General features: G+C 41.8%; 2 protein-coding genes across 2 annotated transcripts; one reads left to right on the top strand and one right to left on the bottom strand.

Annotated features, from left to right (window-relative positions):
• Positions 1 to 337: 337 nt before the first annotated feature.
• On the bottom strand, positions 338 to 5,902 carry LOC121547481 (mitochondrial import receptor subunit TOM22 homolog). The gene is made up of 4 exons (XM_041858798.2): positions 5,579 to 5,902; positions 3,648 to 3,766; positions 2,637 to 2,754; positions 338 to 1,608 (listed from the first exon to the last, which is right to left on the bottom strand). The coding sequence occupies exons 1-4, from the start codon at positions 5,666 to 5,668 to the stop codon at positions 1,534 to 1,536; spliced, it is 402 nt and encodes a 133-aa protein (XP_041714732.1). The 5' UTR covers positions 5,669 to 5,902; the 3' UTR covers positions 338 to 1,533.
• Positions 5,903 to 7,369: 1,467 nt separating this feature from the next.
• On the top strand, positions 7,370 to 10,309 carry maff (v-maf avian musculoaponeurotic fibrosarcoma oncogene homolog F). The gene is made up of 3 exons (XM_041858796.2): positions 7,370 to 7,690; positions 9,189 to 9,275; positions 9,390 to 10,309. The coding sequence occupies exons 2-3, from the start codon at positions 9,243 to 9,245 to the stop codon at positions 9,831 to 9,833; spliced, it is 477 nt and encodes a 158-aa protein (XP_041714730.1). The 5' UTR covers positions 7,370 to 7,690; positions 9,189 to 9,242; the 3' UTR covers positions 9,834 to 10,309.
• Positions 10,310 to 14,755: the final 4,446 nt, after the last annotated feature.

Here is a 14,755-nt window from a genome sequence, read left to right as displayed (position 1 = left end):
GGGCGGGAATGTTTGACGCTCGTGCTGAAAGTTGAAAACTGGCAATCAAAAAAGTTACACTGGAGATGCTCTCTCATCAGCAACTATCAAGTAAAATGTCAGTCAAACTGTACATGTGAGATGCTCTCCTCAGCAACAATCTTTGGGAATAATATTGATGCATGTAGTATTTACCTGTACTTTACTACAGTATACAAATGTAATGTCTCAGATAGAGGAAAGTCAGGTACATATAAATAATAACAAACAAGTTAACTGTAAAGGAGGCAAAGCAGCACATTACATTTCCCTGCACCTATCCACTTTATATGACATGACAATAAAAAAAAAAGTAATGTCCATTTCGTTGGTGTTTTTATTCCTGCAGTCAAGTCGAAAACACAAGACATAGAATTCGCTCTGGAAGCAAAGTTAAGAGAACATACATTCCAAAGTGACAATAGAGAAAAGTAACTGACATTCTCTCAGGCTTGACAGGAGTATGTGTACATTGACATAATATATTTACAGAGTTATACAGTATGTAGGGAAAGTGCTGTTTGAATCTTATTAAAATATACTTTGTGATGCATTTTTTTTATGGCTTTAATGCCCACAAATGAAAAAGTCTCAAGCAACACGTGACATACATTTATATTTTAGTCATTTAGCAGACGCTCTTATCCAGAGCTACTTACAGTTAGTGAGTGCATACATTTTTCATACATACTCTGATCACCAACGCTTTTTAAATTGGCTATCCCTCTGTAAAGTTGTTCAATCGGAATTCTAACACTCACAACAAAGAACACTTTAACACCCTATCTATGGCTTTGTCTTTGGAGTCTTGTGGCCTACTGGTCTTTGTTGCCTCAACCAAGAAGTCACCAACTCAATGGACAATGACCTTACCTGGCTTCTCTAGTGTATGCCAGTTCTTGATGGAGAGGTAACAAGGAAAACCAGCAGACACTATAGATCTCAATGACCAGCTGTGATTGTGAATATGACGGATCTATGATGTAAGTAATGTCTACCATGATTTTCCCACACACGAGTGGAATGAACACATTCCCAAACCAAACACAGGTTACAACGGTTTCAAGGCCATATGTAGCTACACACCCACATTAAAACATTTTTCTTCAGACCACACACTCTTGGTAACCACTTATAACCACAATAATAATCAAATTTCTTCAATTATCCACCTGATCCAAACCCCCTGGAACACATACATATTTATATCGCTATGTATAAAAAAGAAATGAAGTAAAAACAGTGCTCAGAAGACAGTGTGCAGAAGTCTCTGCAGGATGTTGAGTAAGAGAGACAGTGAAAGGGACATACATTATTGCAACACCCAGGAAGTGACATCATCCTCCTCTAATCTCCTTAAAATGGCCAATCCTGGATGTTGGAATGATTTTTTACCACATGTGCTGACCAGATGCAGCTTTGTATTCTCTTCTCCCTCTTCTTTGTCTCTCTCTCCTTCCAAGCCTCCACTCTCCCTCGTTGGTTGAAGTGCTAAGGCTGTCGGAGGGACATCGGTCACATCTTCACTGGAGCGGGAGTCATTAACCCTGGCATCCCACCTGACATCCCTGCGTTGGGGCCCAACAAGACCTACACAAGGAAGTGGCATCACAAAAACATTTGTTAATTTATTAATTGACAACATTGCAGATCCTAATGAAAGAGGGATTTGCCCAATTCCAAATCCAACCCCCTAAGGCTTTTCACGTAGATCGAAAAGTATAGGATAGGTATACAGTGAGCTCCAAAAGTATTGGGACTGTGAACATTGTTGTTGTTGTTTTGGCTCTGTACTCCAGCACTTTCGATTTGAAATTATACAATGACTATGAGGTTAAAGTGCAGACTGTCATCTTTAATTTGAGGGTATTTACATCCATTTTGGGTGAACTGTTTACAAATTACAGTACTTTTTGTACATAGTCCCCCCCATTTTAGGGGACCAAAAGTATTGCGACAAATTCACTTATATGTGCATTAAAGTAGTCAAAAGTTTAGTATTTGGTCCCATATTCCTAGCACACAATGATTACATTAAGCTTGTGACCCTATAAACTTATTGGATGCTTTTGCTGTTTGTTTTGGTTTTGTTTAAGATTATTTTGTGCCCAATAGAAATGTATGGTAAATAATATAGTGTCATTTGAGTCACTTTTATTGCAAATAAGAATAGAATGTTTATAAACAATTCTACATTAATGTGGATGCTACCATGATTACGAATAATCTTCAATGAATCGTGAATAATGATGAGTGAGAAAGTTACAGAGGCATAAATGTCATACCCCCCCAAATATGCTAACCTCACCTTTTATTGTAATGGTGAGAGGTTAGCATGTCTTAGGGGTATGATACTTGTGCGTCTAACTTTCTCATTCATCATTATTATTAATTCACTATCCGTAATCATGGTGCTGGAGTACAGAGCTCACTGTAGCTATATGATTATATCTCCACCTTGCTGTCTGATATGCTAGGCAATTTTTGTGTACTTTTGGCCATTTGCATTTGTTTCTTCAGACATAAACCAGAGCCAAGCCCAAGGCCATTATAGTAGGGCCTAGGTGGTGTATTTGGAACTGAACATGGTCTGTCAGTGGGAAAGTACAGTACAGTACCTGTCTCTGCTGCTGTAGCTGCTGCTGCTCCAGCTGTAGTCTCTCAGTCTCAAAGACCACCGGAAGGACCAGGATCATGAACGAGGTAGTGCCCACCCACAGGGCAACGCGGGAGTAACTGGAAGAAACAGAGGCAGGAAGTAAGATGGAAAGGTGGGGGTAAAATAACAAACAGACGTGGAGAGAGAACTGAAGTAGATAATAACAAATGCAGAGATGGCCTAACTGACTGTCCTTAGCAAGATCAGGGGCAGGCAGGGAAAACAGTCCTTGGAATACAGAGGAGCTGTTCAGAACTGTGAATGCAATATAGTGCTCCATCCACACACAGCTCCGTCCTTATTATGTCTGTGTGTATGGTGAAGATTAGCCCAATAATGGACTAAAGGAGCCTAACGTTACTCCTTATAGTCCAAGGACCTTACATGTTCTGTTTAGAGACGAATTGGCTCTGGCAGCCAAAACAGCCAAATACTCCATCTAAACGTGAATCGATTCTCAATTGCGGTACGGTTCTAGAAACATAAAGCCCTCTACTTTGATATCACATCAAAATAATTTCACAAATGCAAAATATACACTTACTGTTTTAACACAGTTGCAGCTGACAGTATTTCTCACGTTTGTGGCGTCCATCTTCTGTTTGGACTGTCTTCCGTCTGTTTTCCATAAACAAGCGCTGTAACATGGACATTTGGCCATATTGGACCCCTAACCCCATAAAGGTGTGTAGTAATTTAACCTTTTTTTTTATTACTATTATTTCTCGCTGATAGGAAATATATAAGAAAAGTGTTTCCAAAACCGTACTGCAAGCGATGCGTGTTAACGTTTAGGGCAAGGGTCGGGGCTCTTAACAAAACTCCCCCAGCCAGAAGACACTATCGTCAATAGGCACTAAAGGTAGTTAGCATCTATGAATGGGGTAGGTGAAGATCTAAAACGAGAGGTCTACTCCAAGGCTGCTGATACACCCAGAGCAGCCACAGCAGTTTTCAGGAGAACGTTTACCTGTACAGCTTCTTGGCCACAGTGACTGAGCCTGATGCGGTCACCTCAGCTGCAGAGCGCAGTGTAGCAGGGAACATCTCAGTCAAACCCCACAGCCTCTCCATAAGAGTCTCATCCAGCTGAGGGAAGGGAGACACAAGGAAGTTACTACAACACAGATAACATGGTTATTTCAGACCCAATAAAAGAATGGAGGTACACTAAATGACCAAAAGTATGTGGACACCTGCTCGTCGAACATCTCAATCCAAAATCATGGGCATTAATATATAATATAAATAAATAATATGCCATTTAGCAGACGCTTTTATCCAAAGCGACTTACAGTCATGTGTGCATACATTTTTACGTATGGGTGGTCCCGGGGATCGAACCCACTACCCTGGCATTACAAGCGCCATGCTCTACCAATTGAGCTACAGCGGACCACTATGGAGTTGGTCCCTCCCTTTGCTGCTGTAATAACCTCCACTCTTCTGGGAAGGCTTTCCACTAGGTACACTAGTGTTGTGGATTATTTTTTTTACAACAGCTCACAACAAATTCTGCCACCACACTAGGTACACAGCCACAAGCGCATTAGTGAGGTCGGGCATTGATGTTGGGCGATTAGGCCTGGTTCGCAGTCGGCGTTCCAATTCCTCCCAAAGGTGTTCAATGGGGTTGAGGTCAGGGCTCTGTACAGGCCAGTCAAGTTCTTCCACAACGATCTCGACAAACCATTTTCTGCATTGTCATGCTGAAACAGGAAAGGGCCTTCCCCAAACTGTTGCCACAAATTTGGAAGCACAGAATCCTCTAGAATGTCATTGTATGCTGTAGCGTTAACATTTCCCTTCACTGGAACTAAGGGGCCTAGCCCGAACCATGAAAAACAGCCCCAGACCATTATTCCTCCTCCACCAAACTTTAAAGTTGGCACAATGCATTCGGGCAGGTAGCGTCCTCCTGGCATCCGCCAAACGCAGACTCGTCCGTCGGACTGCCAGATGGTGTAGCATGATTAATCTCTCCAGAGAACACGTTTTCACTGCTCCAGAGTCCAATGGCGGCAAGCTTTACACCACTCCAGCTGACGCTTGGCATTATGCATGGTGATCTTAGGCTTGTGTGCGGCTGCTCGGCTCCCAACGAACAGTTATAGTGCTGACGTTGCTTCCAGAGGCACAGTTTGGAACTCGGTAGTGAGTGTTGCAACCGAGGACAGACGATTTTTACAAGCTACCTGCTTCAGCACTCGGTGGTCCTGTTCTGCGAGCTTGTGTGGCCTACCACTTCGCGGTTGAGCCGTTGTTGCTCCTAGACATTTCCACTTCACAATAACAGCACTTACAGTTGACCGGGGCAGCTCTAGCAGGGCAGAAATTTGACAAACTGACTTGTTGGACAGGTGGCATCATATGTCTATGGAGATTGCATGGCTCTGTGCTCGATTTTATACACCTGTTAGCAAAGGGTGTGGCTGAAATAGCCGAATATATCAATTTGAAGGGGTGTCCATATACTTTTGTATATATAGTGTATATAGTAACTACATGAATTACGTATTTGAATGTCTCAAAAGTAACCAGCTCTGTTGGGGTACTACTTAGTACTGTAAGCTATAGATCACTGAATGACACATGAGATTTTTAGACAATTCTGACTTATCTAGCTTATCTTATTTCATTTAATTAAAATTTACAGTACAGTCAATTACAGTACAGACACATGTAAAACAGCTATTATAGCTGTACATGTCATGTGACAGTTAGCTAGCCGGCTACCACGCTAACGTTAGCAAACTAGCTAGCAATTACTCGCATAACAAATGACCCAGTAGCCACAGCCAGCTAGCTAGTCAAATAGGCGTATCATTCAAGTGAAACTGTACGTATGATCGTGCATAACAGTTACGGGGTGACAGGTGTCAAGTTTCCATTAATCTATACCTCTTCATCTTCATCTTCATCGATCTCGCCTTCTGGGGGCCGGGTCTCGACTGGGCCCGCAGCCGGTGATAGCTCTACGATTCCAGCCATGGAAAACTGTTCTCGTGCCGCTTACCAGCCGGTGTGTTTAGCTAATTTAAAATGTACCTCAATCGGTGGAAGGGCAAATCAGTATTTTTATATTTTATCGTGGAATTATTGCGTTGACCCCGGCTTGCATAAATGTTGGACCCAAGAGTGAGCATTGGTCCTGCGACAACCTGAGGTCACTTGGGTAAAAGCTGCATGTGCGTTGGATCGATGACCGCAAAATGGTTACTTCTTCTTCTTCAGTGGGGGTTATCGGCGGTTGGCAGCCAACGTTATGGTGCATTACCGCCACCTACTGTACTGGAGTGTGGGCCAGAGACTGGGAGAAACTAAATCCTACCTGCCAACCTTGCTCTTAAAAAAGATAACAAAATATTTGAGACTATATCTAATGACGTTACATTTACATTTACATTTTAGTCATTTAGCAGACGCTCTTATCCAGAGCGACTTCTACTCAATATACTCTTTAAACTAATTTCCTGTATCCCCTTCTCCCTCATACTAGAGCTCATCATCTCTCTTTCCCTCTGATACTGCCCACAGTACATGCTCCAAGGTCTCTGTTTCCTGACAATAAACAAACTTTCCTGTTGGATGCTTTCCTATCACATTTAATTTCTTATTCAACTGGCTGTGTCCCACCCTTAATCTTGTAAAAATAGCCTCCTCTCTTCTGTCCCTTCCTGCCGTCCTCCCCTCCCCGGCTTTCCTCTGTACTTGAAATAAATGCATTCCCTTATCTCTATTCCACTGCTCCTGCCATCTCTGCACCATTACATTTACATTTTACATTTTAGTCATTTAGCAGACGCTCTTATCCAGAGCGATTTACAGTTAGTGCATCCATTTTTTTTCTTCATACTGGTCACCCGTGGGAAACGAACCCACATGCTCTACCAACTGAGCTACACGGGACCATCACTGTATAGATCAGTCTTTTTGCCTCTGCCTTGCTCATTGAAACTTCAACATCAACATCCCCACTACTAAGTGCTTGTTTAGCCTGTTAATCTACTGCCTCGTTCCCCTCCACCCCCAAATGGGCTGGGACCCAAGTAAATCTGATCTTTATACCCATCTGTTTAATCTTGCCATGGGTTTGTAGCACCTCATGAAGCAGGTCTTGTGAGCTAAAGGACTGGAGACTCATTAACACTGCACATGAATCAGAGCAAATAACTACTCTGTCTTGTTTGACTTCCTCCACACACTGCAAAGCCAACAGTATGGCCAAAAGGGTTACATGCCTGACTCGCTTAAATAAATTGCGCCCTCTGTCGTACGAGAGGTCTAATAGTGTGTTTCCGGATTCAACAAAAAACTGTTAAAAAAAAAACTTTAAAAAAAAAGTTTGTTATGAACATACAGTTTATAGTATTTCTGTATTAGAAATTGTGATATTTGGGCTAGTAATCCACTATAAGGAGAGCCTCAACATTTGTGATTTCCAAATGCAATGTATTAGTAAGGAGTCAGCCTCTCCCCTTTCTATAAGCATAATTGGAATTTCAGGTTGTTGCTTTTTATTTCACCTTTATAAACATGAAAGTCATTTTCACTAACATTCACTACGTGTTCCATATGAGCAAGCAGCAAAGGCAGCTGACTATTCCTTTGGGATGTCATTCTTCTCTAATCTATTTTCCTTTTCCATGCAGTGCCTTTCTAAATCAATACGGATAGGAAAGGAGAAGCAGGTCATCATCATGGAAAAGTTTGGGTCGCAGGGAATCCTTATTGTTTACATCCTTCCAGCTCGTACGCTTGGGGCGGGCGGGATCCACCCTCATTCTTTAGAGTTTACGTCATTGTTACTGTGTTTTTTGTGAATGAAAGAATCCAACCCCACAGAACAGATTAATTCCGGGAAAAGACGAACTGACATTTTGTCGCTTGATTCGCTTCGACTGAACACAGTATTTTACGTTTCTCCGTGTTTAAATTTTATTTATTTATACAATTGTGTCGACAACTGAAGGACTGGCAGCTGGTACTCTCCAACGACATAGCCAAGGACAAGTAAGTAGGCAGCTGTTTGCTTTTCGGGTTAGCCACCTAGCATTGGCTAATCCATGTTGTTGGCTATTGTGCTAGCTAGAGTACTAGCTAAATTAGCTAGCTAACGTTAGCATGTTGTTTAGTTAGCCTTGCGAAATTGTTACAATTTGGCAACAATGATACGACCGCATATTCACTATGTACATATCTTAGATGCGTGTCAGGTATTGTACTCGATATTTGGTGTTCTGTATAAAATTGTGTAGGTTCTCATTTTTTTATTGTATTAAAATGAACAATTTTAAACGTTGCTAAAAGAAATGGGTGGCCACCTGCGCACTTGCAATGGCCGTGTGTTTACTATCGCATCGAGTTAGCGTAGCATGGCGCACCTAGCTCGCCAGCTCCCTTCCGTATAAGGAAATGGGTGGATTTTATTGAGAATTAAATGTTTACTTAGGCAGAAATCTTCCCTTTTATTCTGTTAATAACGAAAGTTGGTTTATTAAACAACAACAACTTATTCTCAGATAGTTTTAATTATGTATTGAAACATCATGTGGTCTACATTTAACGTCAGCACTGTATTGTATTACAACACTATTATTAGGCACAACATACTGCTTTAAATTGATAATTTGAGGAGGCATGTATTGTTAAATATTTAATGGAGTTTTATTGACAAAATACATGTAAGAGAGAGATTGTAGTCGCCCGTCAGACACTAGCGGTGGGCAGCTTATTGCTGAATCACTATGACATTATGAAATGGTCATATCGGTTTACAACCGCGCCTCGTGGTAAGACAGTCGTTGAGTGTACGGTCACTACCCACGCATTTCGGGAAACGGTAAGGTCAAGGATCCACCAAAAGCAAACTCATCAGAGCCTTTCTTTAGGTTTAGAACAATAATTATTATCAGGTCTAGACTAGACAATGTAAGGTTGTGAATTATTATGACAACACATGGTGAGGATAGCCTACATCAAAGACAAGAATAACTGATGAAGTAACACTCAAAACACGGATGCCACTTGTCCTGAATAGATAAGATATTAAAATGTAGAAAAATATCCTTAAAATGCAGAGTTTCACATGCAAGAGTACAACCCAGCCAGCCTCCAATGAACAGTGCTTTAAATTATTACTGTATTATTACCAATTCATGTTTTGGAGAGGCCAGTTCTGCAATGAGTGTTAGGAAGAAGTGGTTACTAGTGTTTGAGGGGAACACCTGCTTTGAGCAATGTGGGATGGGCACATGATAGGCCTAACTTCCCTTCACGATTCCAGCCAGGAGAAATCTTAAACTTTCAAAAAATGGTAATGATAGACCGCACAAGTGTGTGGGATGTGTTTTTTTCTTATTAATTTTTTTCCAAAAGAAAATCTTCAGTCCAAGATGGAATATCTTTATATCCTACTATACTAAGTAGTATATAGGGAACACGTGAAATTAATATTTCTCAAATGCTTCAACTTAATTGTATGTCCTTTCTCTCACTCCCTCTCTTGTAGATCGTCTATAAATCTGTGTTTACTGGTGTCAGAGACACAGGATAACGCCAGACCATGACATCAGAAAGAAGCAGCAAAGCCCTGAAGGTAGAATTGCAAAACATTTAAGTTTGGAGTTTATTCTAATTTTAAAATGCATTTTACACACACGTCACAACAAACTTTGCAAAGAAAATGATACAACTTTCCATCCCTCTCCAGGTGAAGCGGGAGTGTGGTGAGAACGTTCCGGTGTTGTCGGACAGCGAGCTCATGTCCCTGTCTGTACGGGAGCTCAACCTGCACCTACGGGGTCTATCCCGCGAGGAGGTCCAGAAGCTCAAGCAGCGCCGGCGTACCCTGAAGAACCGCGGCTACGCGGCCAGCTGCCGGGTGAAGCGCGTGTCCCAGCGCGAGGCCCTGGAGCAGCAAAAGAAGGAGCTCCAGAGGGAGGTGGAGAGGCTGGGGGTGGAGAACGCAGGGATGAGGAGAGAGCTGGAGGGCCTGGGGGCCAGGCTGGCAGCCCTGCAGAGGTTCGCCCGTGGGTTAGAGTCTGGAGGGGGCAACCTCCTGGCTACGGCCCCACGCCTCAACACAGCTTCGGTCATTACCATAGTGAAGACCCCACCACAGGCCCACGTCCAGAGAGAGCAGGGGGGGTCCTAGGAGGAACCGACCGGGCTGGGGAGGGACTCATGCACGCACATACACTCTCATATACACGCACACAGGCAGACACATGGAAAGCCCATGAGGATTGGAGGAACACAAATAAATAGGCACTTATGAAACTCATGCACTTAGGATGATACACATACACTCGCACACCAGGGTTTCCGTTAGGAAAATGTGGCGTCGGACATTTGACCGGAAGCATTTTAATTTACCGGACATTTAAGACATTTACCGGACCCATATGCATTGGGTGTGTAACCTGATTTGGGCGTCCACCCACAGTGCTCAGAATTACAGAAATCACATTTAGATTATGGTCATTCATTTTAACAGGACATGCAACTCGAGGATGCAACGATGTGAATCCTTCATACCGAATTTCGATGCGCAATTTGAAGATGTTAGAATAACTGTCCACATTTACTTTTCCTCAGCCAACAAGATGAGTAATGAACATAGCCTATGTCAATCTACTATCCACCATAGTAGAAAAGTTTACCTATTCTATTGGTCAACATGTCGTTCTGTGTGAGAAAGAAATAGCCTATTCCAAACAGACTCTGGGACAGTTGTGGGACGATAGATCCCAAATTCATACAACCAGTAGGCCTAGGCTACATCCCCTTTTTTTGTTTTTTAAAGCAATGAGGCTCATGCTACAGATCAGAAAGTTTAACTTGAAATGTTGATAAACTATTATTTCTTCACATTATAAGCACAGCAATTCCGCACTAGGCAGTAAGCTACGTGCAAATGTTTGTTCCATAATGCAATTGTCGGGAAAACACAGTTGTCAAAAGCGTACCACACATGCGAGCGGTTTCATGAGACAGATTAAAATATCTGTTAGAAATTTAGAAAGAGGGGAGCTCTAAAGATGCAACAACTAGCATGGGTTGCTTATATGACTAGGATTGTGCCTTTGGCTACTGGGCAATGAAAGAAAGTTGATTTGAAAACCAGCAGAACATGGAAGTCTTTATAAAATAATTGCCTGCACATTTGGTTGGATTTTGGATAGGCTAATTTGAAGCAAGGTAATACATGCCTCATAATATGTAGTAAAACGTTCAGGTTTCAAACAATTAAGTGTATGTTTTCAAAATGCATACTGCCTCCAGCTCATTGCAAAGTGGTGTGTTGACACACTGAAGCCTGCCAAGTTGCCTATGCACTTGAATGGGAAGTGTGCTTCAATTAATAGTTGAAAAATAAAAATAGTAGCTCTTGTTAATCATGGCCATCAAAACTGTTTTTAACACACAATTGCATATAGAATTGTTAAAAAAGCACGTTTCACTCCAGCAGCAACAAACGAGCTGTAGCAGCAGCTCTCGCTCTACATCGACTGGTATTTCAATCAATGAATAGGCTAAAATGCATTTTCGCAATGGGATTTTTCTTCTTCTCCAGGACAATAGCAATTTTATTTATCGACCAAAAGCCGGCTAATACCAGCTAACGGAAACTCTGTCACAAACACACACACACAAGTAAGGTGTTCAGTCAGTGACAAATACTCACTCAAAACCCAGCCAACACACATACAGACTCATACAGGTGAGGAAATCCGACTGCTGACGAATCCGACTGTGGCACGACAGACGTGCAAAACAGGGACACAGACAACATCCCTCGACAAAGCCAGTCTTGCTGCTGGTGCTCTCTTATACTGCTACTCAACAGGCTAAGCCAGCTAGCGCTCTGCCTTCTAGCATGGCATCTAGCCCCGCTACACAATGCCTGGGTTAATCGTACTCTTCCGCAGCTTCTTCCAATGCAAGCTTTGCGTTTAAATGGCATCACAATTGACATCTGTACATGTCTTGGAGTGTTGTTCATCTGTACTCTTGTGTGTCGATACTATTGTGCTTCACTGTGTTGCCGTTTGTAGTGGCTACATGGTTGTTTTTCAACTGCACAGTGCACATTTTGGTTTGTCATGAACAGCTTTGGTTGTAGTTGGTCATTGCTGGAAAGTCGAAAAATCCACATCTCGTAGAATACTATGTCAATGCAAAAATCTATTAATACATTCCTTTATGTTATTTTGTAATGTTTATACAAGAGACAAAAATGTTTGAGCGAACATTTATTCAGAGGTATTCTATTTTATTTGTATTTAAAGAATAGATATTACAAAAGCTAATGAGTGCTGTGGTGTAATGTATGTTTCAAATACCTGCGTATGACTAGTTTTGGGATATTCTCACGTCTAATTGTTGTACTGAGTGTGTGACGATTATTTGTGTAATGTTTAACTGTCGTAATGAGCTGTTTAGATATGCTAAAAGCCGATGGTCATGTTGCTGTAAGATGATTTTAGTATGCGTGTACACCATATTTGTACTAATTTCATAGTGAGTCGAGTGGCTTGTTGTAGGGATATTATTTTTCTATCAAGTACCAAGGTGATGATACGTATTGTTATTTATGATAAAATGTATTTTACGTTTGTTTTCTGAAATGGCTCGAGAGGGAGACTAACACTGTAAGGAGAAAGAACGAAGGAAAAGAATGGTGAAGGAATAAAAGAATGAGGCAGAGAGGGATAACAGGATGTGAAGGAAAGATGTGGTGGTAGAAGAGGATTTGGGAGGTGAATGAGGGAGAAGAGGACCGAGATGAGGTGGTGCTTAATTCAATTGAAAACCTTGTAATATCCAGGATTTATCAATAAACCCCTGCTGACTCCACTAGACTGGGGTTGACTTAATGTTTGGAAAGTAATAGCAATATGATTTAAATTGTCAAAAATGACGTGTTGATGAATACTCATGTAAGATATATTTAGCTATCTTCTCAATATCAATGTTGCATAGCATTTATCCTCAGTAATATCTAATGTCTCATCTAAGATTATTGTCAAATTGTGCTGTATGTTTTGTTATACCGCAAAACAAAAATGGTCTTTGTATTTATTACATGTATTTTTTCTATGGTGAAAATTAAGTACATTGTCTATTTTATATATTAATAATTGAAATAAATGTTGTATATATTGTACATAAAGTGGTGTGATTTTGATCATTTATACTGTATACAGTGCATTCAGAAAGTATTCAGACCCCTTGACTTTTTCCACATTTTGTTACTTTACAGCCTTATTCTAAAATTTATTAAATCATTTTTTGTCCTCATCAATCTACACACAATACCCCATAATGACAAAACGAAAACAGGTTTTTAGACATTTTTGCAAATGTATTAAAAATAAAAAACAGATACCTTATTTACATAAGTATTCAGACCCTTTGCTATGAGACTCGAAAATTGAGCTCAGGTGCATCCTGTTTCCATTGATCATCCTTGAGATGTTTCTACAACTTAATTGGAGTCCACTTGTGGTAAATTCAATTGATTGGACATGATTTGGAAAGGCACACACCTGTCTATATAACGTCCCACAGTTGACCGTGCGTGTCAGAGCAAAAACAAAGCCATGAGGTCGAAGGAATTGTCCGTAGAGCTCTGAGACAGGATTGTGTCGAGGCACAGATCTGGGGAAGGGTGCCAAACACTTTCTGCAGCATTGAAGGTCCCCAAGAACACAGTGGCCTCCATCATTCTTAAATAGAATAAGTTTGGAACCACCAACTCTTCCTAGAGCTGGCCGCCCAGCCAAACTGAGCAATCGGGGGAGAAGGGCCTTGGTCAGGGAGGTGACCAAGAACCCGATGGTCACTCTGACAGAGCTCTAGAGTTCCTCTGTGGAGATGGGAGAACCTTCCAGAAGGACAACCATCTCTGCAGCACTCCACCAATCAGGCCTATATGGTAGAGTGGCCAGACGGAAGCCACTCCTCAGTAAAAGGCACATGATAGCCCGCTTGAAGTTTGCCAAAAGGCATCCAAAGGACTCTCAGACCATGAGAAACAAGATTCTCTGGTCTGATGAAACCAAGATTGAACTCTTTGGCCTGAATGCCAAGTGTCATGTCTGGAGGAAACCTGGCACCATCCCTACGGTAAGGCATGGTGGTGGCAGCATCATGCTATGGGGATGTTTTTCAGCAGCAGGGACTCAGAGACTAGTCAGGATCGAGGGAAAGATGAACGGAGCAAAGTACAGAGAGATCCTTGAATACCTGCTCCAGAGCACTCAGGACCTCAGACTGAGGCGAAGGTTCACCTTCCAACAGGACAACGATCCTAAGCACACAGCCAAGACAACGCAGGAGTGGCTTCGGGACAAGTCTCTGAATGTCCTTGAATGGCCCAGCCAGAGCCCGGACTTTAACCCGATATAACATCTCTGGAGAGACCTGAAAATAGCTGTGCAGCGACGCTCCCCATCCAACCTGACAGAGCTTGAGAGGATCTGCAGAGAAGAATGGGAGAAACTCCCCAAATACAGGTGTGCCAAGCTTGTAGCATCATATCCAAGAAGAGCCAAGGCTGTAATCGCTACCAAAGGTGCTTCAACAAAGTACTGAGTAAAGGGTCTGAATACTTACATAAATGTGATATTTCCGTTTTAAAAAAATACATTTGCAAACATTTCTAAAAAACTGTTTTTGCTTTGTCAATATGGGGTATTGTGTGTAGATTGATGAGAATCCTCTGTAGCTCAGTTGGTAGAGCATGGCGCTTGCAACGCCAGGGTTGTGGGTTCGTTTCCCACGGGGGGCCAGTATGAAAATGTATGCACTCACTAACTGTAAGTCGCTCTGGATAAGAGCGTCTGCTAAATGACTAAAATGTCATTTGTATTTATTTGTTTTAGAATAAGGCTGTAACGTAACAAAATGTGGAAAAAGTGAAAGGGTCTGAATACTTTCCAAATGCACTGTAGTTGTTGATCACACTGGTTTGGCCAGTTCTTCCCCACTGACAGTTTACAATGTGTGAGAGGGAAGCAGAAAGGAGAAGTGTGTGTGTGTGTACAATGTTCGGTATTCTTTAAGAAACTA

Source organism: Coregonus clupeaformis, chromosome 31, assembly GCF_020615455.1.
Source record: "Coregonus clupeaformis isolate EN_2021a chromosome 31, ASM2061545v1, whole genome shotgun sequence".
NCBI lineage: Eukaryota > Metazoa > Chordata > Actinopteri > Salmoniformes > Salmonidae > Coregonus > Coregonus clupeaformis.
Note: the sequence above shows the minus strand (reverse complement) of the source record. Positions and strands in the feature narration are given on the sequence as shown.

Bases quoted from the DNA above. Each gene is read 5' to 3' on its own strand.
- LOC121547481 (XM_041858798.2), bottom strand. From the start codon at position 5,668: ATGGCTGGAATCGTAGAGCTATCACCGGCTGCGGGCCCAGTCGAGACC. The intron at 2,755-3,647 runs GTAAACGTTCTC...TGTTTCTTCCAG, and splicing joins GTGGCCAAGAAGCTGTACAG to TTACTCCCGCGTTGCCCTGT. The intron at 1,609-2,636 runs GTACTGTACTGT...TTCCTTGTGTAG, and splicing joins AGCTACAGCAGCAGAGACAG to GTCTTGTTGGGCCCCAACGC.
- maff (XM_041858796.2), top strand. From the start codon at position 9,243: ATGACATCAGAAAGAAGCAGCAAAGCCCTGAAG. The intron at 9,276-9,389 runs GTAGAATTGCAA...ATCCCTCTCCAG, and splicing joins GAAGCAGCAAAGCCCTGAAG to GTGAAGCGGGAGTGTGGTGA.